This window comes from Capronia coronata (genome assembly GCF_000585585.1).
Source record: "Capronia coronata CBS 617.96 chromosome Unknown acBCG-supercont1.1, whole genome shotgun sequence".
Taxonomy (NCBI): domain Eukaryota; kingdom Fungi; phylum Ascomycota; class Eurotiomycetes; order Chaetothyriales; family Herpotrichiellaceae; genus Capronia; species Capronia coronata.
In genome coordinates, this window is record NW_006912893.1 from 175,283 (window position 1) to 196,772 (window position 21,490).

The following is a 21,490-nucleotide window of genomic DNA, read 5'->3' on the forward strand; positions in this document are numbered from 1 at the left end:
ATGGAGCCGACATAAAAGCCCCCTATCTTCATGCTGCGAACGACCATGGCGTCTTGGAAACATTTGAGCCTCTCCATCTCCGCCATCCTCCTTCTATCTACCAGCCTTGCTTATCTTCTGTTATCCCTTGCCCCTCATACTCCTTCTCACCTAATCAAACAGCATCAGTCTTCTCAACATTCCCCATCACCAGCTGCTTCTGCTTCTTGTTCTCCTCTTAAAGACTATCATCAAGGGTTCCATGCTCCAGCGAAAAACCCATGGATCGAACTCGACGAGGAGGAAGCTTCACAGATCTCCGCCTTCTTCCAAGAGACATATAATCTGAAAAGAGATACTCATTCTGAGTCTGACTCTGAGTCTAACGATGCCTCTAACGATGCCTCTACATCCAAGTCATCCAAGGCTTCATCCAAGTCATCTAAGACTTCATCTAAGGCTTCATCCAACAGCACCCCTGTCCCCCAGATCCATCTCATCGAACTTCTACGTCCCAATAAATCCGACGTCGTCAACTATCTGGACAGCAATGGGCCCCTTCCCGAGCGTTGGGCTCGTGTATCGAATCTGGAATACAACGACAGCACGAACGAAGTATTTATCGCGGAATACATGGTTGGACCACTTCCAGCAGTGTCTGTGTCGTCCGTTGAAGGGCGTGGCCGCGAACGCAACAGCCAGGACGAAAAGGATACCGACGCCATCGACCACCACAACAGCTATACAAAACCGCAACCCCAGATCCACCCCCTAACATACTGCTACAACTCCGGCCGAAACCGAGTTCAAACCCCCCTGGCCGGTTCTTTCGCTCTTCTCGAATGGGCCCTCAGCATAGGCGAGAACGCATCCGACATCACGCAGGATCTGCTCGGCGCCGCCACGAACCGAGACGATCCATCAGACCCGGCCGCACTGGTGATGGGCTCGAGACCGGCCCTGATCGAAGCCGGCAGGATGGTGCATTGGCTCGAGTTCTTCAGCGCGGGAATCGCCTCTGATAGTCGCAGTTTGCTTCCTCAGGGGTTATATGTCAAAGTGGAGACGCCGACGCCGGATCCTACGACCTGGATGACCAAGCAGTGGTTCTATAATGGCGTCTTGTACGATAATGATACAGCGCTGCGTGATGCCATGGCTGAGCCGGGGTTTGTTAGGCTTGAGAGGAACTTGGATGGAGAATGGACTGATACTGAAGAATTTGATACTGATGCTGATGCCGACACCAACACTGAAGAGTTTGATACTGACAGCGACACCGATGCTGACGCTGAGTTCTCGAAATTCAAGTCTGATCCCTCACGCTCACGCTCACGTTCATCCCTCCCCCCAATCTCAATCCAACCCTACGGCCCTCGCTACCACCTCGACCGCCACGAACAATATCTCTCGTGGATGGGCTTCTCGTTCTACCTCTCCACCAATCAAGCGACAGGTCTGTCTCTTTTCGACATCCGCTACAACAACTCCCGCCTCATCTACCAGCTCGGCCTGCAGGAGGCGCTGGCCCACTATGCTGGCGTCGAGCCGATGCAGTCCGGCCTCGAGTTTCTCGACGCCTTCTTCGGCATGGGCAGTATGATGTTCAGCCTGGTCCCGGGCCACGACTGTCCCGGCCACGCCGAGTATTTGGGCATGTGGTACCACAAGGGCCCTGGAGGGAAGATGTATCGCAACAGGAACGCCATTTGTGTCTTTGAATATACGTCGGACGCGCCGTTGCAGAGACATACGTCGGCGTTCAGTGCCACTGTTAGCAGGAACACGTATCTTGTGGTCAGGAGTGTGAGTACCGTGGGGAACTATGATTACACTGTAAGTTCGGGTGGTGATGATTTCTTTTCTTTCCTCTTTTCCTCTTTTCGTCGTTTCCTTCTTGTCATGCGGTTGCTATTGCGGATGTGGTGGCTTTTGTCAAAATCTTGTCAAAGTCGTTGGCCTTCTCTGCTTGTATTTCAAACCATGTCATCCAATCCCAGTTCTTCAACAGTCGTCACCAACTACATCTATCCATCCCCACGGCTGTCTACGACTCTACGTCAAGAGCCCATCACAACCCAGACGTCCTCCTAACCTCACTTGCATTATAACATGCCACTACCACTACATTACCTGTATCTAACTATACTTTCTCTCTCTCCGTTGTATAGATCGACTACATATTCTACCTCGACGGGTCCATCGAAGTCAAACTCCGCGCAAGCGGCTTCATCTTCGGCGCCTTCCACGCTGAACCGCGCTCGTCGTCTTCATCATCTTCATCATCATCATCACCTTCCAAACGCGAAGCACACACTTCCCACCACAACCCACCCTCACCCAACACCAATCCCAACGAATACGGCTACCGCATCCACCCAGCCGTCCACACCTCGATGCACGACCACGTCGTCTCGTTCCGCGCAGACCTCGACATCTGCGGCCCGTCCAACACGTTGATACGCACGGCCATCGAACCCCTGACGCAATCCTACGACTGGGACCGGCCCGAGATCCCCGGCCCCCGCAACACCATGCACATGGTACACACGCCGGTCACGCACGAGACCGGGCTCAACTGGCCCCGCAACAGCGGCGAGATGTACCTGATCACCAACCCCAACGCCACGAACAGATGGGGCGAAACCCGAGCCTACCGCATCCTGCCCGGCACGGGGATGGGCAGTCCCGCATCCCTGACGATCGTGAATTCGACGACGCTCGGCCGTTCCGCGGCGTGGGCCAGTTCGGATCTGTGGATTCTGAAGAACCGGCCGGTGACAGAGCCCGCGGGGGCCCATGCGTGGAATTACCTGCAGCCGTTGGATCCGTTGGTTGATTTCGAGAAGATGGTCGACGGCGAGCCCATCGAGGAGGAGGATCTGGTGGTGTACTTCAACTTGGGGGGGCATCATGTGCCGACGACCCAGGATGTTCCCAATACGTTGATGCATACTAGTGCCAGTTCGGTCATGTTTGTGCCGTTCAATTATTTCGATCATGATGTCTCGAGGGCCGTGAGACAGGGTGTTAGAGTGGATAGGAGGAAGAAGTGGGGAAAGAAGGAGGAGGAGAAGAAGAAGAAGAAGAAGAAGGAAACTTCTACTAAAACTACTACTGCTACTACTACTGGTCGTGGTTGTGGTGGTGATCGACACGGAGGTCAAGTTGAGACTGGTGACGAAGACGGAAAGGAAGAGCGAGAGAAAGGGAAAGATGAAATTCGCCGCACAGCAGCCCTTGGTCGAGGACGACATACTGTACGAAACGATGACACGGATGAAAAGATTGATATGGCCACTGAAGAAAAGAGGCCAGAGGGTGATGACAGTGACGATGATGATGACAATGCCGACATAACATATTTCGGCGGCCACTATACATCCCCCGTCCTGGTTTCTCAAGAAATGCTCTCCCCGGATCTCAGCAATTATATGAAAGAGCGGGATGAAGAAGAAGTCGGCGGCTGGAAGACCGTCCGGAACCGCGTCGGTGGAGGATTGCTTGGTCTTTTCGTCGGGAAGGAGAGGGGGGAGTTGGGAGACGAGGACAACGACGGCGACGGCGACGCTGATCGAGGTCGAATGGATTGGTGAACAGTGAACACTGAACAGTGGACAGTGGACAGCGGACACTGGACACTAGAAAGATATATACCATTCAAGAATCAGGATCGTGTTGAGCTATCTGGTCTAGGTTAGATAACGCAGACTCTGGCAAGGTCAGGTCAGTGGATGTCATCGAGTTAGGGAGAAAGAACTGCGTATGATGTGTGTGGTATGGATGATGAGACTATGGTTCACGAGAGAAAGGATACAAGACGAGATATATGAAGAGCTCTTCTTGCTGTCTGTTCTCGGTCATGCTTCTCATCCTGAAGGGGAACATTCTTTCCTGTTCCTGTTTCCTGCTTGTCTCGCCGATCGACAATGTATGGAAAACTCTCGACTTTCTCTGTTATCTTGTAGGTGTATCTCGACTCGCTCTGTCACCTTGTTGGTATATCCGACTCGCTCTATTATCTCAATGCTGTACTCACTCCCCAGAGCAACAAAGATTTCTCAACGCCACCATCTTATCCAAAGATTCACGAATACTGGCCCTGAAACCGCTGCCGCTCCTTGGTAAGCCGACGAAGAGGAAACGAGAACGGAAATCTATCGCGCCCTCGTTTCTTGGTGTCACCGTTTCCCTTGTCCTTTCCAGCGGTGCCGAAGATAGCCATGATCCCCGAACCAGAAGCAGAACCAGACGCGCTGTTTTCGTTTCTGGTGACATTGCCGATCGTTTTCGTTCGATACTGGCCCGGCCCGCGGCTACCTCTCGGAGTCGCACCACCGGCTAGTTCATCGAATGGATACAGATCCTAACATAGTGACGCAGTATTGTTAGCTTGTGACTCTTGGTTTTCCAAAATTCGAAGACATGGCAAGAGAGTTCTAAAATATGCGAGTAGAACAGTCCTCTGCACGTCTTTCGCATGCATATCAGCTGACGAGCTGCCGAATTCCAAACACCCCTGCAGGAGTTATACATACCTCGACGTAATCCACTATTGAACTTGTGTCGGAAAGTGTCAGGGGGCTGATACTGGGACTGCGATTGCCGGTAAGCTCCCCTTCATCTCCACTGTGTTCTGCAGAGTGACCGTAAGAAACTCTTCGGCCGGGGTGAGGTTCTTCGTGAATCGTGGTGAGACTGGGACTCGGTGAAAGTCTGGACCGTTCGTAGATGTGGATTCTGGTCAATGGAGTCGGAGCAGGAGCTGAAGCCACCACTTGACTATCAGAGACATGGCTCTTCACGCCCTCAACCCGAACAAGGGATGTTGAGCTGGGATTCAAATTCGAGCTTGACGTTGTTGACGTTGATGTTGGTATTAATGCTGTTGATGTTGTTGTCGTCGTTGGTACAAGCAACGTTAGACTCTCGTGGTCCAAATACCCGCGTACTCCATCCGCTTCAGGCCCCTGATTCATCGCGGCAAGCAGACTAGCTCGATTTTTATGTAGGGCTCCACTTTTCGTCTTGTTGTTCCCGTCCACCGTGGAAGTCGTGTAACTGTTCGGAGTTGTTGTTTGAGGCACAGCCGGCCCACCTTGCATATCGATCCCCGCTTCGTCGCCGTACAGCCAGATGAGGTTGAAGAAGAGGGCTTTGGCGGTATTATGCTGACGAACGAACGGAGTCACATTCATGGCCAGCGTCGACCGGATGAAGCGGCACGTGCCGGTGTTGGCAATGTGCCATTCCCGCCGGGCTTGATCGAGCTGGTCTCTCGCGTCTTCTTTGTTCGGCGTCGCGAGATTCAACTTCGCTGCGTTGGGCTCCGTCCAGTCGCCGAGAAAAAGGTTCGACGAGTAATTGTTGGTCAGGAGGATTGGCTGGACGACAGCGCGCCAGGAGTGGAAGTTGGATTTGCCTAGGAGCGGGTCGATGTCGTCGACGGAAGGGAAATTCATGGAAGATAAGTATGTTCGGGAGGAATAGGGTGCTGACGACATGGTTGGGAGTCTTGTCCGTCGATTCTGGATTTCGGAGAGAAAGAGAGAGCCCAATGTCAGTTGGACGAGATGCCAAAGTCGTTATATCAGCCCTGGTTGTGGTTGTGGTTGTATGTTCTGGTAGTATCCAGTATTCGATAGACATGTCGAGGCCTCTCCTGACTCACTTATGTCTTGGTCTTGGAAAGTGGTTGCCAGCTCGACGAGGACATGTACATGAAACATTGGACTCAGCTTGTTGTTGCCCTTTTCTTTGCTGGGACTTCTCATTTTCATATATCGTAAAAACAGAAGTCGATTGATTGCCTGGAGGGAAGGGAGACCGTTGAAATAGCCGTCAAGATTGGTTCTTTTCTTTGCGAAAGACTTGATTGCTCTGAGCAACTTGTCAGTCCACAAGTCATACCAGATGAAAACCTGTAGTTTCACACACGACCTGTCAATAGTGATAATTGACATCCCTACCTAGTTGAAGGCGCAAGTCTCCAGCTCCTTCAAAAGTAACCTATATCGACGCCACGGTGCACATAGCAAGGCTCAAAAGAGGAGCCAGTTAATGATGAAAAGAATGGATGTTGAAACAGATAGGTAGAAAGAAGCCTGAGCATGATATGAGTCTCGTCAAGCTTGGAAGCCTCCTTCAGGTGCCATTTTTTGCCAGCCAAAAATTCTGTACACTTGACCGGCGATTCACGCTTTGCGTTGTCCACTATACCATCAGAAAGTCGTGCCAAGTCTTCACTCTTGATCGAGGCGAACCTCTCACCCATTGATCGTCCCGAGCATGCTCATCCCATTGCACTTAGTTATTTCGTGTAGTCGCCAGCGAAACGCAAAGTCGTTTATAGTGTAGGAACAGTCTCCTGGTGACGACCCTGTACATCAGCATGCTTCACATCCTTCAAATCCGCCTTGACATGATCGAAGTGATACAAAGGCTTGAGCGTGGCAGACTTGCGCCAGAAGACATAACGCTGGATGAACCAAGGCAGCCAGGTGCCAGTCTGGTACTTCCAGAACCGCCGCATCGGCACGGCGAAGATATAGTCGAGTTCCTCGAGGGTACGTTGCTTCGTCTCCGGGACGAAGAAGAAGATCATAAAGAAGGCACACACGTTCATGGCAGCATAGAACCCGAAAGCGCCGGTCGGGGTGAGCGCGGCCAGCATCCGGGGGAACGTGATGGACAGTACGGCGGCCCAAAACAGGCAGGTTGCGACAGCCCAGCCCATGCCGACTTCTCTGTGAGACAAGGGGAAGACCTCGGCAGAATAGGTGAAAGGCACCGGTCCCTCCCCAGGAGAGTAGAACGCGGCGAAAAGGAAGATGAAGAAGGCGATCAGGCCTAGATGCGCCCGGCTCTCCTCGGGGATGTAGAAGCAGAACCCTGCCGCAAGGAGAGTCCACGCCATCTGTGGGAAGGTGAAGAGTAGCAGCGTCCGGCGGCCGAAGGTGTCGATGGTGAAGAAGGCCGGCCAGGCAAAGACAAAGTTCACCAGTCCAAAGCCGAATGAGGCGAGAAGGGCCTCGAGCCGGGAAGCGCCGGCTTGCGCGAAAATCGTCGACGAGTAGAACGCCTGCGCACACTGGTTAAAAGGGCAAAGAGAGCGGCCTCCCTGGACAAAACGGAATCTGACTTACGATGATGTTGATCCCACACATCTGCTGAGCAATCATAACCGTCCACGAGGCCAGTGTGGCCCGCCGCACGCGAGGAATCGTGAACAGCTCCCCAAACCGCTTCAGGTAGTTGGTCTCTCCGATGATGTCGGCCTCGACTTCGACCTGTGCATTGATGTAATACAAGTCACGCGCAGCCAGCAAGTCATGGTTGCGAAGACGTCTGAGCGACTTGTATGCCTGTACGAAGCGCCGTTTCTTGATGTACCATCTGGGCGACTCGGGACAGAAGAAGATTCCAACGGCCAACGGCACGGCGGGAAGAAAAGCAGAGCCAATCTGCAGCCGCCAGGCAATCGCCCCGGTATTGTATACAGCAAGATTGGCCAAAAAGCCGAGGAAGATCCCAAAGGCTGTCCACATCTGCCAGGTCATGACGAGCGCGCCTCTGCATTGAAGACCGAAGTCAGCGCGAGCTCTTGAGCACCAACGGGATGGACAAACCTGATGGCAGCAGGGCTGTTCTCGGCTGCAAATATGGGAGTTGTAGAGCCTTTGAGACCCATGCCGATACCCATGAGGAGACGGGTGACGAAGAGCTGTTGCCATGTTTGAGTCACTGCTCCACCGATGGGAGTGATGATGAGGAAGACCGCCGAGACGAAAATGGCACCACGTCGTCCAATGTAGTAATTGATAGGATCCGATATCCAACAGCCCAGAAAGGCGCTCGCGATATACGGGGCGGCATTCACGAGCCCAACGAGCCAGTTGTCGCGGTCGTGATTGGGAGTGTCAGGCGATTCCTCCCCTGCTCCGATGCCGAACTCCTGAGGGAAACTCAAGTTGGCGCCATTGGAACCGGTCTGATCCCAACCCTGGACAGCAGCACCAAGAGAACAGATCACGACGGTCACGTATAGGGACAGGGGATGTTTCCATTTCCGTGTAACTTCAATCCGAAGAGCCTCCTTTTCATCTTCTTCGAGATCGAGGCTTTCATAGTTTGCTGGATCTTGCGCGACCAGAGCCCCTTTCCTGAGCATGGGGATAATGTCGGTGAGATTGTTCTCCTCCGCGAAAGCGTCGACGTCAGCAAGCAACACATCTCGTGGAATGTCGGCCAACGGATTGGAGATCCTTGGAAAGGGATTTAGTCAAGCCTTTGTGAAGCTTCTATGCAAGTGAACTCTTACTTGGCATCGAGGTTCTTGTTGAGGTTGACGGAGGCCACTGTTGAGCGGCGCCGTCTCTCCTGGGTTGGCCCATCCTCGAAGTATTCTGCTCTTTTCTCGGCCATGATCAGAATTTTGGGTCAATGTCTCCAAGAAAGGCCAGAAGCAGAAATGAAAAGCTCGAGAGCTCGACTTCTTTCAGGGATATATAAACGACGAGGACACAACGAGAGGCATGCGGGGGGTCGAACATCCTTACCGTCGACCTTCATGTTTGGCTGTTGCAGGCCTGGGTGAAAGCGATCTGACATTGACGCCGCATAGTTCAAAAACTCACACTTGTTCAGTTGGAGTGGGAGGGATAGCCAAGATCCTAACGGGATGCACAAAGTCATCTGTCTTCCCCGTTCACCCCCGCAATTGTCCGCCGCGTGCGCCGTGGAGGAGATTCGAAGCGGCTGGACACTAGGTGGATGGTCCAACGGGACACTCCGCCCGCCCGCTTCTCGAAGATGCCAAGTAGAGGTGGAGGGAATGTTGTCGACTGAAATGAGCCACCTACGTCGCTGTCTGCCAGCGCCTGTGGTGGAAGACGAACCATCTGACCCTGGGAGAGCTGCAAAGTTCTCTTTGCATGCGGAGAGGTAGACCTTAGCGCCAGCTCCGAGTCGAGCTGGAATGACAGGAGGCCACAGTGATCTCCACAGGTGGCGATATTGCCTTGGGCATGAGGTTAAGACTTCCCTCCGCAATAGCAAAGGCAACGTTAAATATGTACCTCACCTACCGGGAGAAATGCAACGGTGATCTCCACGCCATCTGCGGGATCCTTTTGGTGTAATGTGTCTTGAGACCCATAGAAGGAAAAAACAGCTCGTTGGGATTCCAGATCTTGCAGGGCTTCGTGCGTCCAACGCTGAGCACGTCTTCAATGGGATGTGGTATGGAGTCAGTGAGTTCCAAGGACTCAGCCATCGAAATCAATATCGTCAGCGTGCACCGGCCTGGCCTCTGGTCTTCTTGGATGACGTGGCAAGATAGAGTCACAATGAATGACTGCCTTACTTGGGACAAGGCGACCGGGGATATGCTTGACGCCTCAAGAGAGGTCTAAATTCACAGGAGCCAAGTCGTGTCGGGCACTCTGGCAGGATGCCATACATATTGACTTGGGGAACAATCTGGGGATGAGGGGTTCCAGGATGTCAGGAGGCTTCCGCAACGGTATGCAGAGTAGATGAGGTGGGAAACTTGAACCTGGCTGAACATCAGTTCGATGTGAGACCAGGAAGGAAGCCGCAGATGTTGATGCCAAGAATGCACCGGACCAATCAAAGGGAGGGATATCTGCATCAGGCTGGGCGCCGAGACTTCCACCGAACTCCAAATTCGAGCATGAAGTTGAGGGTAAGCTGCAGTGACGGTGATGATGATGATGATGATGAGGAGGTGTGTTCTAGCCGTGTTCCAGCCGATAACACCCTGTGCCCTCCCAAGAGAGTAGTCACTTCTTGTCCTCTTGAACTTTCAATATCAACTGTCCTGTCGGTAACTGCTGCCGATTCTACCTAGCTTGCCTCCAATGCCCTAGGTTGTATCCGATCTGTCACCAGCGGACCTCATTGCCGGGCTTTGATCACAGTATTAAGAAACACGTCCTGCTGGCTTAGCCACGCCGAGATCGAAACACTTCACCGTCGTTGTGTAGTCAGTTCTGTAGAGGCATGACCATGGCCTTGCAGCGTTTGTTTACTGATGATCGTCCGTTGAAGTGGCAACGAGATATCATTTGAAGATAGAAGAAGCAGACACGAACAGACACAACGAGATCCGGACGATAGACCAGCAGAGATGGGTAAGATGGCGGGCATAATCAAGGTAGCGCGCACGGCATACGACTAACTATCATGTGTCAAGTCGACGGTGCACTTGACCGCCTCTCGAAAATGGCCCGGTGTCGAGTCACCAATTGAGCGCGGTTCAACTCCATTGCAAATACACGTTGCTTACTGTCAAGAGCGCCACGCGTCATGTATGGGAGCAATGAATGAGAATACCTCGGTGGCATAACCGGCATGAAGATGAATTGGAACTTATATGTGGTGATGGAAGATGTTGTGGGTATACATGTCCCGATATATATGTCTGGATATGTGGTGATTGCACAGTCGGAAGCAACTTACTATTATTACCGTCCTGCGGTGTTCATCAATCCAAGCCTACCCAAGTCATGGTCCAGCTCAGGGATCCCATTCCATCTCGTCGCTGCAGACAGACTGTCCGGGAGACTCACCATGTGAATGTGGTTGCAGCCTAGGATTTCTCTTTCGCCAGTGCATCTTCCATCTGTATTGTGCCCATTGCACATGCGTTGACTGGGAAGCGAAGTAATGTGCGCTCCACGGAGCCCCGACCTTGAACTGGTCCAAGATAAACCCCATCATCCGGCTGATAGTGGAACTCACATAGCGTTTTGCATCCTGACTCTCAAAGAAATCTGCCCACGCCTGCAAATGCTCACCAAAGACCTTAATCGTCACATTCTCTTCTCTACCTTGCTCTTCAAGAAGCGACCAGATCAGAAAATCGCGCACAGGCTGCTGAGTGTGGAACAAGGCCCAACCGACAAACCAGTGTTCGTGTGGTGACCATGAGTAGCGGGCGAGACGGTCACGGTGATCGAGTAGATGGTCGACAAGCGCTCTGTTCTGGTCACGCCAGCTGTAGTTCTTGCTGGCCATCTCGGAGTAATAGGCATTCCAGTACTCTCCGGAACGGAAGGCATGGTACTCTGTATGCTCGTTGAGACCATTAGGGTGTGTCTCAACAGCATGTACTGGTTTCATATTGTGAGGGTATCGCAGCAGGTGGACAGAAGCTGCGGGAATGCCTGAATTTAGTCAAGGAGTGTGATCCCCCGTATGTTGAAGTCGCTTGAACGAGTATTAGCCCCGCAATGGATCCGGGTTATCCTTGCCTGTGAGAAGAGTAGGGGGTATATTGACCACGACTGATCGATCGTAGTAATATCCGCAACGAAATGTCCTTCGCGGCCGTCAGCGTATAAGATCTGTCGGTCAGAATGACATGCAAGCGAGGAGGAGACTATGATACAGAGCAAAATTGTCAAGTTTTTATTGTTCGTTGATTCTCTTCGATATTTCATTGTTCACCGCTCCATCAGGGCGGCCTTTGACGTATCTCAGCTGTAGCCAAAGCATGTTTCTTAGAGTTGTTGAGGCGTCGTCTTTGTGGCAAGTAAGAGAAGGCACAATGGTGTGAACAAAGCTGCACTGAGGCATTCGAAAGCTTTGTCACCATCTTGCTCGGATTGTCCGACAAAGAGGGTGGCCAGTGGGAATGCAGATGCATGCCAATCGAAGAGATGGTACCGTGCAGATGCATACCGCAATATTGGAAGGGCAGGCAAGTCTCGGGTCCCTGTCCGCTTCCTATCCGCTTGAGAGAGGGTGCCAGACCCTTCCCTGGCACAGCTGTCGCCGAGATCCCAATGTTCTCCCATAGCGGGCAGCTGCTATCGGCCGATTGCAGATTCAGATCAGACGGAGCCTTCGTTGTACGCAACAGAACAAGAATTCTTTGGACGCGGGAACCCCAGGTGTAGGCCGAGACCGCACAACAGTCAGAAGCTCCACATAGAACATAAGGTTCTACCGACCGTTTGTCCGTTTCGGATACTCTGCGGGAGAGGAGTCTTGTGAATGGGTTGGCAACTTTGGCACCAATGATGGGAATAGCGAGAGTGTAACTGGAACTGTCGTAGGCGTTGGCATCATATCTTTCCTTCCTCGGTCATTCGTCGTATGCGGCTGAGCAGGACATTACCCTGCTTTCCCAGCTTTGGCTTTCCATCCTTTCCTGGTCGTTTGGCCTTGGTCATGGCCCTGCGTTCTTGTTCTCGAGCCTCCCGGGCTTTGCGCTTCGCCTCGATTTGTAGCCTATGTTGAGCCGCTAGTTCCATCTCCTTCTTATATCGTGATTCCTTGGGTCGGCGTTGCTTGGCCTGATGGTCGGATTCTCTGGGGTTGCGCCACGAGCGATTTTCTCTCGGCCGATTCTCCTCGTCTTGGTTGGTCGCGGGAGCCGCAAGCATAGCCTGCCGGTCAGGATGGAGTTCAAGGCTTGCAGGAGGTTGGTCTATTCTGTCTGTGTCTCCGTCGTTGCCAGCTGCAGTGAATGAAGGGGTGGGCTCGGTGGCTTCTTCTTGGGCCTTTATTTTGGCATAGGCCTTCTTAACCTTGGCTTTCTGAATCAGGTCGCGCTTAATCTTTTGTGCTACAAATGGTCAGTCTGGTCTATCGCTCTCGCTCAAGAGTACTCACTCTTGCGGCGGTATGTGCCATCTGGCAGATTGGCTGGTCCAACCGAGAAACCTTTCCTCTTCTTCTTGTCTGGTTCTGCAACGGCATTGCCAGCATCATCGGCAACTCTCTTGGACCCCATCTTGCACGAGATAAAGAGTGATATCGTGGAGTTCAGGGTAGAAAGCAATGCCGACTGACTTCCACTGCGTCCAGGCGGCTGTTCAGGAAAGACAACGACGGGTTCAAGTTGTTCATATCCACCAAAATGACTAGTGATGCAAATTCGCGTCGGAGCCAGAATTCGTAGACGCGGGGAAACTAGACAAATTGTCCCGGACAAAGAGGATTTTTGTCCCGCCTTCTCAGCCAATCAAATAGTCTGATTCTAGGCTACGCGAGTCCCGCTTCGTCGGTGATTTTAGGCTCGGGGACTAGCGTAATTAGCGTTTGTACGAGACTCCGCTTTGCCGGGACAAAGTGCCCTCAAAACAGCTCTATTGCTGAACTCGAACACAACAATCAATCCCTTCTTCTTTTCCCATACTAGAACACAAACTCACTGGAGCTTGTGTCCAAAGGCGAGTTTCATATACGCATCTATCTCAGTGGAGCACTATTACTTCTCTGCTATTCTGCGCGCTAAGGTATTATAAATCTATCGATATTGCTACTTATAGAGGTATATCGCTGTAAGTACCAACATTATATACAAAAAAGAAATTTCGGCTGACGCCGTACCGATAGCCTGCGTAATCGGTATAATGGCCGATCGCTCTAACTAAGTCTACTGTAGTACTAGTACGAGTACGTAGAGTACGTTATGACATGCTGCTTGAGACAAGCCCCGACAAGAGGAGTCATTCTTTGTTCAACTTCAGAGCATAACGACCGTCTCTTCTTTCTATACGCTGACTTTATGCAGTCCCTATGACCTACCACGCCGTCTCTCCCCTCAACATGGAGAACACTCGCTAGGCTTCGTCTGTCGCTAATTCTCGCTACCATCCGTGATGCAGCGGTAACTCCTCTGTATCGCCGCCCTTCCGGCATCCCGCGAATAGCCCGCAATGCCTCTCGTCTCGATTCGGTTTCCTCTGAAGGCTCGCTTTGACGGATTGCAGCCTTCAATACCTTGCGCCACCTCATAGCATTGGCAGGCTGCTCTTGCTGAGCATGCCCTTTTTCATTGACACTGAAGGCGTTTCTGTACGAGCTTGCAAGAGAAGGAAAGTCTCACCTCATTCAGATATGGCTCGATACTCCCTGCAGACACCTCATGACGCTGGAGCCGTGCCCCATGCCGCAGACCCGGAAGTCCTTACTGAGGTTGAGGAGGAAAAGTGTCCCGAACCGAAGGAGGCACACATCAAAACCAGCGATCGGGAGGAATTGATTCAGTGCATCAAACGTGGTCAACGACCAACATGGGTTCCTAAGCCGGGGTTACAGGCACTCTGCGCGGACTCTAGGACTGAAGGAGATGGATCTCGTTCCAGCGTTGCTCAACCTGGTGAATTGATTGATCTCGAACCGTCCGAAGACGCTGCGCCGCAGCATGCAGGGAGTCCCCCGATAGGCGAGGAACATGACTGGTGTGGCACAGATGCTCTGCGTCGGTCTCTATCTGCATTGCATACGGGCGACTTTCACCAACATTCCGAGCGCAGGTCGGGTGATATGCAGACGCCTGCGCGGCGCTCACTGCAGTCTGCCTACAGCATCTCTCCCCCTTCATGGCTGTTCGAGTCTCCGAGAGTGGGACTTGGGTTGACAACGACGAGTCCTCCGTCGGACACGTTGAAGCGAACAAGGGCACCTTCATTAGGAGGCAGTCTATCGTCCAGCTTTGTCATGAGAGTCCCGACGAGCCCGCTTGTTCACGCCATCAATAACACTTCTTTGGATGTCTCGCCTACGAACTCACAATCGGCTGACGCCAGAGTGCCCAGCATGGCGAGAAGTAGGACAATGCCTCCCAATGATTTCGAGGCATTGCAGATGTCACCGATCGATGATATTCATGCAAAGCCCAATGGCGCCTCTCCACCTGCCCACCGCGAGGGGCTTGCGGCGTTTCAGGGTCACAGAACCCGTCGTTCGTTGACTTCGTTCACATACCAGCCTGCAGCTAGTCCGCAATCCGTGTTTTCCTCCAATTCGCGTCGGCCGTCTCTTGCTTCAGACGCTTCCCCACGGCAGCGAGCTTCCATGGTGGGCTCGTTTGAAGAATCTATTTTGCGAGGGAGGATGTCTACTCCGCCATCCAAACCGCTTGACTTCGTTGCACAAATCGGCGTTGTTGGAAAAGGAGACTGTCCAGCAAGTCTCAGATGTCCAGCCCACGTCACGGTACCCTTTCCCGCGGTTTTCTACAACTATCCATCTGCAACAACATCCCGGTCCATATCGGATGACAATCCGAGCCCCTATGTTGGCGTTATCGACCTCGAACACAATTTACAACCTCCGCAGCCACCTTCGCGCCGCACCCGTCGCTCACGAAGTAGCCTTGACCCAAATACATCATTAGATGAGATCGACAATCCCACAAACACGCCGGTAGGTCGAGCCCTCACGCGAGAGGCCCCTGAGAGAAATGAAAAGATACCCATGCCTGTTAAGGTGCCTCCTGGAGGAGCGTATCGAGTACCGCAGAAAGGGCAGCTTCAAATCATCATCAAAAACCCCAATAAGACAGCGGTGAAGTTATTTCTCATCCCTTACGACCTTGAGGGAATGTCTCCCGGTACGAAGACCTTTGTGAGACAACGAAGCTTCTCATCGGGGCCTATCCTGGAAGCTACGATGCCTGAACAACAAGCCAATCTTGCTGCACGCGACCCGCTCAGCAAGAAAGACATTCTCCGATATCTGATACATCTCAAATTTTGTTCTACGGCGAAAGGCCGATTCTACCTCTACGACAATATTCGCGTTGTATTTGCCAATCGAGTGCCGGACGGCAAAGAGAGGCTGCGGAATGAAGTGCAGTTGCCAGATCCTAGATTCAGTCCCTACAGACAATCGACCGAGGCCAGCTCACGTAGCCCAAGCCTTGCGGACGGCGGGTATTCTCCTCAGGGGCACGTTGGCATCTCACCCGATTTCGGGAACCTTGAGAACAGCCTAACCGCCGGCGCCAGCCAGCATCAGAGCAGCAGGCCAGGGCATTCAGCATCCCTTCCATTTCACCTCCCACCAAGGCCCGTCCCACAGTATCTGAGCGGCCAGAACCCTGCAGTCTGGACAGAAGAAGTGACTATGACGGACGCTGCGCGCGATGTGTCTCCAGTGTCGGGGTTTCTGCCTTCGACATCTTCGAGAAGTTCACCGATACCCCTACCGCAGTCCAATGAACCTTCGATCCTGCGAGGGTTCTCTCCTGCACCAGTGGAGGCCGGGGACGGACTGATATCTCGCAAGCTCAGGGAGTTACTCAACAACGCCGGCTCTGAGCAGAATAATTGACAGGAGACTTGTGCGCGTGCTTTTTGAAGTGGGAATCGAATGTCTTTGTGCGATGAAGTGACGCGATTGGCGCAGGATCTGGATACCCACACTGGCACTACATGGCTCGCGAACGAAAACCCGTTCACATAAGTACATATCAGGTAACTCACCTTAGGTAGGTTATCCTGCGCACGTTGATCTTAGAGATGGACCGAAGATAGTCGATTCTACGCTGAGCTTATTACCTGAGAACCCGACGAGCGCAACGCTGCCTGAACAGCTAATTTCCGTATACGGTAGATTCCAAAGATATGAGAGCAACTCTCTAAGCCTAGGGCCTATCCAAGCTTCCGGGCGTCGTCAGTGTTCGGGAGCATTGTAATTTGACTCGTTTTCCCCACCACCTGCCGCCTACTAGCCTATAAGGAGCCTACCAGTAGGTACTTCCGGATTCCCATCCTACTGCCTAGTATCTACAAGGTACCTGCCCTAAGGTACCGACCGGCTGTGTAGGGAGAGTATAGCAATCTGTATCAAGGCTGGCGTTGTCGCTCCTGCTTTTGCTTCTCTAGTTGTTCAGACCCCAGCTGATCGATTACCACACGGATCAGGTGGCATTATTCAAGAGGCCACTTGTAGACGCTGAAGGCGACGACCAAAGCCGGCTTGGAAGACCGGTCAGCTGTTGTTCCCCTGAGAAACACCATGCACTCCTCGTCGTCTATTGGACAGGTTGTGGTGGCCTCGACTTCCCTCCACACGAAGGCGTCGATTGTTGCTGGTCCTCTTCGTCATCGTCCTCACGCACAGCCTACAGGTTGTGCAGCGGGTCAGCCATTAGAACCAGGCAAGCTCCCACACTTGCTCCATTGTGGCTGATAGATTGCAGAGCTGACGGCACGGATGGCCCCCTATAGATCCAGTGAACGCGTCTAGCAATCCGTAGGGGCCGAATTCCGAGACTGCAGTGGCTACTCAGAGTGTCCAAGTGTGCAGGTAAAGGTTGCATACCTCACTACCTATAGGTGCCTATCGGAGATAGGTAAGTAGTAGGTAGGAACCCTGAGATAGATATCCCAGGCATATAACAAGTGCCTGTGGATGCGTGCCGGGGCTACTCAGGCTTCCAAGGCAGCGCACCGTTTAACCAACCTTAACTAGATGTTAGCATATCTCTAGGTGATCCACCGCCATGCCATGCACTGCGACACCTTAACATCCTAGCATGCGCACGTTCGTCCGCCACCTTCGACTCTGGACTCTCGACTCTCTACTCTCGACTCTCTACCCTCGACTCCGTCGTGGCCATCCTCGTCCTCATCCTCGTCCTCACGATACTGTCTGTCCAACCTTGAACGTCCGTCTTCCTTCACACCTCCATTCGACCTCTTCAATCATTGCCTACGCATTCTCCTTTGGAACCATCACTTTTTCGGCCGCCTTCTCAATGCAACAATCGTAGCCATACCTTCCCTCCCGCTTTCGTCCCCTCGTCGATGACCTGGGGGGTCATCCGCATCCAGGTTTGAAGATGCACAAGATCAGCAACTTCACTGGTCAGGCCCGTCATGGCTGGGAACGGATGACTCCAGCAGCGTTCGGAATGTCCAGATTTCATCAGGATATGCCCACGCCGCAACCACTGAGACGTCCACAAGGTTCTCCCGCAATCGTGTCACCACCCTCAGCCGAATCCACGATAGTCAACCTCTCGTTCAACGTCCCCCTGGCCTATCACCTCGCCGGTCCTGAACCCGAAGACGTTCTGCATTCGAGCCCCGGTGCATTTCAACGATGGACCTTCCCGGAGGGGACCGCCGACGGCACACCGATCCACAAGCTGCCTGTCCATGTGCAGAATGAGGAGAGACTGCGGTCATTGTGCGCTTACATCAGTGAGCAGAGTGGAGGCCGTATACAAGCAACGGTCACTTCCTCGGAGCCGAAGGCTGGGCCTGCTCTGCATAGAAAGTCGCAGGGATTGGTGACAAATGTCTGTATCTCTGGCGAGGGGGAACTGGTCTATAAGATGAGAGCCAAGATTCTGAATGAGACTCCGATCATGATGGTATGTCGCTTTGGAGTTTGGACATTACCGTTGCTAACAATCCAAGCGTTCCGCGATCGTTGATATCGATCCTGACTTGATCCTGGACGGTGCCGAAACGGGCATCCGCTCCAGCGTGCTGAGCCATATTGATCTTTGTGCCAAGTATACCGGGACCGATATCTTTCTCTTGAGACCTCGCAGTGGAGATGCCTCCTCTACCGGCATCTCTTACGGCACAGGCATCGACAATGGCCTCGACCAACGTTATCGCGTCAACATCTTCGGAGACATGGAAAGTGTCGAACATGCCAAAACCAGGGCCTTGATGATGATTGATCAAATTGTACACTCCTCCCATGACTTACACATAGGAACCCAAGCTTACGTGTGAGCAGCTCAAGCACAAAATCGATGTCATCAAACTGGAGGTCACCATGCACACTCTGGTCTCCGGTCGCACAGGAAAGAACATTAAAATGATCGAATCGGCGACCAAGACTGCCATCTACTTCCCGCCCCCGTTCCCCGGAGTCTTTGGATACGTTCCACCACATGCTACGCGCCGAGCGGCAGACGAGATCTTCATTACCGGAGAGACGCAGGAACGGATCAACCAGGCAAAGCAGAAGTTGAAAGAGCTGGTTGTGGGCATCAAGCTATATTCCAAGGATGTTATGGTTTCTGCCAGTAAAATCGACAACATCCTGCTCGATCGACTGGACAAAGTACGGAAGATCATGGAGACCAACGGCTCTCACGTACTGTTCCCGCAACTCGCAAGTCAGCGAGGTATGGTACGAGTCCAAGGCACGGACGTTCTGCACGTCGAAAGGACAGTCAAAGAGATTATGGCTTTGGTACGTGACTTATCCCCCTCTGTTTGGGTGTCCACTAACCCAAAAACCGAAACAGGCCGGGCAATTCTTCAGTGCTTCATGGTGGCTTATAGTCCCCGAATCGCCGCAAGGTCCAGGTATCCGCGCCCCGTCACCCGAGGACGTTCGGATCATGTTGAGCGACATCTGCACAAACTCGGGTGCAGAAATCAGCTTCGAAAAGTTCACATTCACCATCAACGGCTCCGATGACGCTGTCAAGGCAGCAATGATGGTCATCAACCAAATCCCTTTTGTCAAGAGAACGCCTCATCAACTGAAGGTCAAAATCGAACTTGCCAACGAGCACAAAGAGTTTGTCAGTGGTAAGAAGAACGGCAAGATCAACAAGATCATGGGTCAAAGTATAACACCTCACGCTCCAACGAGTTTCGTCGACTAATATTGTAATCTAGGCAACGTCCAAATCATCTTTGACGGCTTCAATGAATACAACTTCTACATTGACGTCGTAGGTAGTCAGTACGAAGCTGTGAAAACTGGTCTGGATTTGGTGGAGCAGGAAATGCCGGCATCAATCTCCTTCCATGTCCCGGACCAGTACCACAAACGAATCATCGGGATCGGTGGACAACACATCCAACGCATCATGAAGAAGTACTCGGTGTTCGTGAAGTTCTCAAATGCCATGGACCGCGGGGGTGTCGGAAAGGATGATGATGACATCAAGGTCGACAATGTCATCTGCCGGACACCTGCACGCAACGCCCAGAGCTTGGATATGGTGAAACAGGAGATCATGGATATGGTCGAGAAAGCTGTAAGCGAAGCTGACCCCCCGACGAATGTCTGTGTGCTTACGAAGTGATTTCAACTAGGACGCCGAGTTTGTCTCCGAGACCGTGGTCATCAACCGACTCTACCATCGCGAATTGATTGCCAGATTACCCGAGATTGAGGATCTTGAGAAGAAATGGAACTGCAAGATCGACTTTCCCAACACCGAGCAAGCCAGTGATGTTGTCACCATCTCGGGACCAGAGTATCAAGTGCCACAGGCTGTAGACGCCTTCTTGGGAATGGTTCCGGAGAGCCACGAGATCGCGTTCCAGAAATCAGACGACCTGGAGGCTTTCTTCAGCAGCCCGGAGTTCTACAACGACCTTCGCTGCAAATTGAGGAGTCAGTATGAGGTGGATGTCCACTCAAATCCGAATCTCGGCAGCTTGCCGAAGTCTGCTACCGCTTCAGTGGAACGCTTCGTCAGCCCCTCCGAGGGGAGATTGGTTCTCACGTACACGCGGAACAACGCAGGTGGTCTGAAGGATGCCATTGACTACCTTATTTCGCAGCTCGTTCCTCATGGTCTCGATGCGATGACTGTGAAGGGGGCCATCCCACGGCCCAAGTCTGACTCCTTCGAAGACTCGCTCCCATTCTTCGATTCGAAGCTCTTGCAGCACGCCCCCTCCCTCAACACCGGCGATTCTCCGACACGTTCGAGTTTTGCAGATGGAGACAGTACCCCCGTCTCCGAACGTGCCTCTCTGTTCGACCGTCTTCGCAAGCCGGGCAGCATCTCCTCCTTCTCGTCTTTTATGAGCCGCAAAAACCAGAACAATTCGCCAGGGACGTTCTTCAAGCACGCCTCTTCGAACGCCAGCAAGGCCTCGCTCATCTCCATGGAGAGTCGTGAGAGTGGTTACCGAAACTTTTGGAACGACAGCGGGGTCAACCTTGCCGAGGAAGATGTTTCGGCTTCAGTCAGTGGAGGCTGGCCAACACGATTTCACGACAACAAGTTCCCCTTTGGCACGGGGGGTGGTATGCCTGGAGACCGGACACCCAAGCACGAGCCGCCCCGCGCCAGTTTTGACTCTGGAAGGCCCCCGACCTCCCATTCCCTTTCATCCTATCCCGCTCCAATTGGGCCACATTACAATCAGATCCCAGGCGGCATGAGCGGATCCGCCCACAATTTGAACCTGCCTTTGCGCTAGACCTTGGCCAAGTCTATGTTGACCGGAACGACAATGATACCCTGACATCGATATGGAACCATGATTATCTACTCTTATGTCCAGCGAGATACCCTTTATTGCTACCACGGAAAAGAAAAGCCATGAGGAGGAGCGCTGCAGTTTTGATGTGTTGCTTGTGACGGCACTCAGGCAACAACACGTGTTCTTGTTTGCCTTTCTTCTTTTTTGGTTTGCCTGGGAATGCAAAGACTTCCCTTTGTTTTTTCACGCTTTTGACGACACTCCCTATGCCTGTGATTTGGAAGATACCCGGCACGCTCTGATGCAGGCGGTTGTTGCTATGGTGCGGTTGGACCGCTACCGAAAAGCCAGTATTGCGCCAATTGGTCACCGAAAAGAATGAGATATACCCCCCGAGTTATTTAGAGGAATGCATACTGTATTATCTGTTTGCCTTCCCATGATCGAAGACTGCAGTCATTGATACATGTGTCCGTATCAAGGAGAATACTTGTAGTAGGCCGTGTACTGTTGTTCTGAGTGAGGCATGCCCCTGAAGCCCACACCCA

At 52.6% G+C, this 21,490-nt stretch overlaps 7 protein-coding genes across 7 annotated transcripts; 3 read left to right on the forward strand and 4 right to left on the reverse strand.

Annotated features, from left to right (window-relative positions):
* Positions 1-45: 45 nt before the first annotated feature.
* On the forward strand, positions 46-3,575 carry A1O1_00070 (uncharacterized protein; the record flags this gene model as incomplete). Its single annotated transcript, XM_007720991.1, has 2 exons — positions 46-1,815; positions 2,151-3,575. 2 exons carry the CDS (start codon positions 46-48, stop codon positions 3,573-3,575), a joined length of 3,195 nt encoding a protein of 1,064 aa, XP_007719181.1.
* Positions 3,576-4,066: 491 nt separating this feature from the next.
* Positions 4,067-5,483, reverse strand: A1O1_00071 (uncharacterized protein; the record flags this gene model as incomplete). The annotated part of the gene is made up of 2 exons (XM_007720992.1): positions 4,067-4,345; positions 4,518-5,483. The coding sequence occupies 2 exons, from the start codon at positions 5,481-5,483 to the stop codon at positions 4,067-4,069; spliced, it is 1,245 nt and encodes a 414-aa protein (XP_007719182.1).
* Positions 5,484-6,325: 842 nt separating this feature from the next.
* On the reverse strand, positions 6,326-8,403 carry A1O1_00072 (uncharacterized protein; the record flags this gene model as incomplete). Its single annotated transcript, XM_007720993.1, has 4 exons — positions 6,326-7,060; positions 7,125-7,551; positions 7,608-8,243; positions 8,300-8,403. 4 exons carry the CDS (start codon positions 8,401-8,403, stop codon positions 6,326-6,328), a joined length of 1,902 nt encoding a protein of 633 aa, XP_007719183.1.
* A 2,124-nt stretch (positions 8,404-10,527) lies between these two features.
* Positions 10,528-11,085, reverse strand: A1O1_00073 (uncharacterized protein). The gene has a single exon (XM_007720994.1). It carries the CDS (start codon positions 11,061-11,063, stop codon positions 10,857-10,859), a length of 207 nt encoding a protein of 68 aa, XP_007719184.1. The 5' UTR covers positions 11,064-11,085; the 3' UTR covers positions 10,528-10,856.
* Positions 11,086-12,071: 986 nt separating this feature from the next.
* Positions 12,072-12,742, reverse strand: A1O1_00074 (uncharacterized protein; the record flags this gene model as incomplete). The annotated part of the gene is made up of 2 exons (XM_007720995.1): positions 12,072-12,574; positions 12,622-12,742. 2 exons carry the CDS (start codon positions 12,740-12,742, stop codon positions 12,072-12,074), a joined length of 624 nt encoding a protein of 207 aa, XP_007719185.1.
* Positions 12,743-13,851: 1,109 nt separating this feature from the next.
* On the forward strand, positions 13,852-16,071 carry A1O1_00075 (uncharacterized protein; the record flags this gene model as incomplete). Its single annotated transcript, XM_007720996.1, has 1 exon — positions 13,852-16,071. One exon carries the CDS (start codon positions 13,852-13,854, stop codon positions 16,069-16,071), a length of 2,220 nt encoding a protein of 739 aa, XP_007719186.1.
* A 1,513-nt stretch (positions 16,072-17,584) lies between these two features.
* Positions 17,585-20,939, forward strand: A1O1_00076 (uncharacterized protein; the record flags this gene model as incomplete). The annotated part of the gene is made up of 6 exons (XM_007720997.1): positions 17,585-18,121; positions 18,168-18,446; positions 18,499-18,960; positions 19,016-19,343; positions 19,395-19,759; positions 19,818-20,939. The coding sequence occupies 6 exons, from the start codon at positions 17,585-17,587 to the stop codon at positions 20,937-20,939; spliced, it is 3,093 nt and encodes a 1,030-aa protein (XP_007719187.1).
* Between the last annotated feature and the right edge of the window lie 551 nt (positions 20,940-21,490).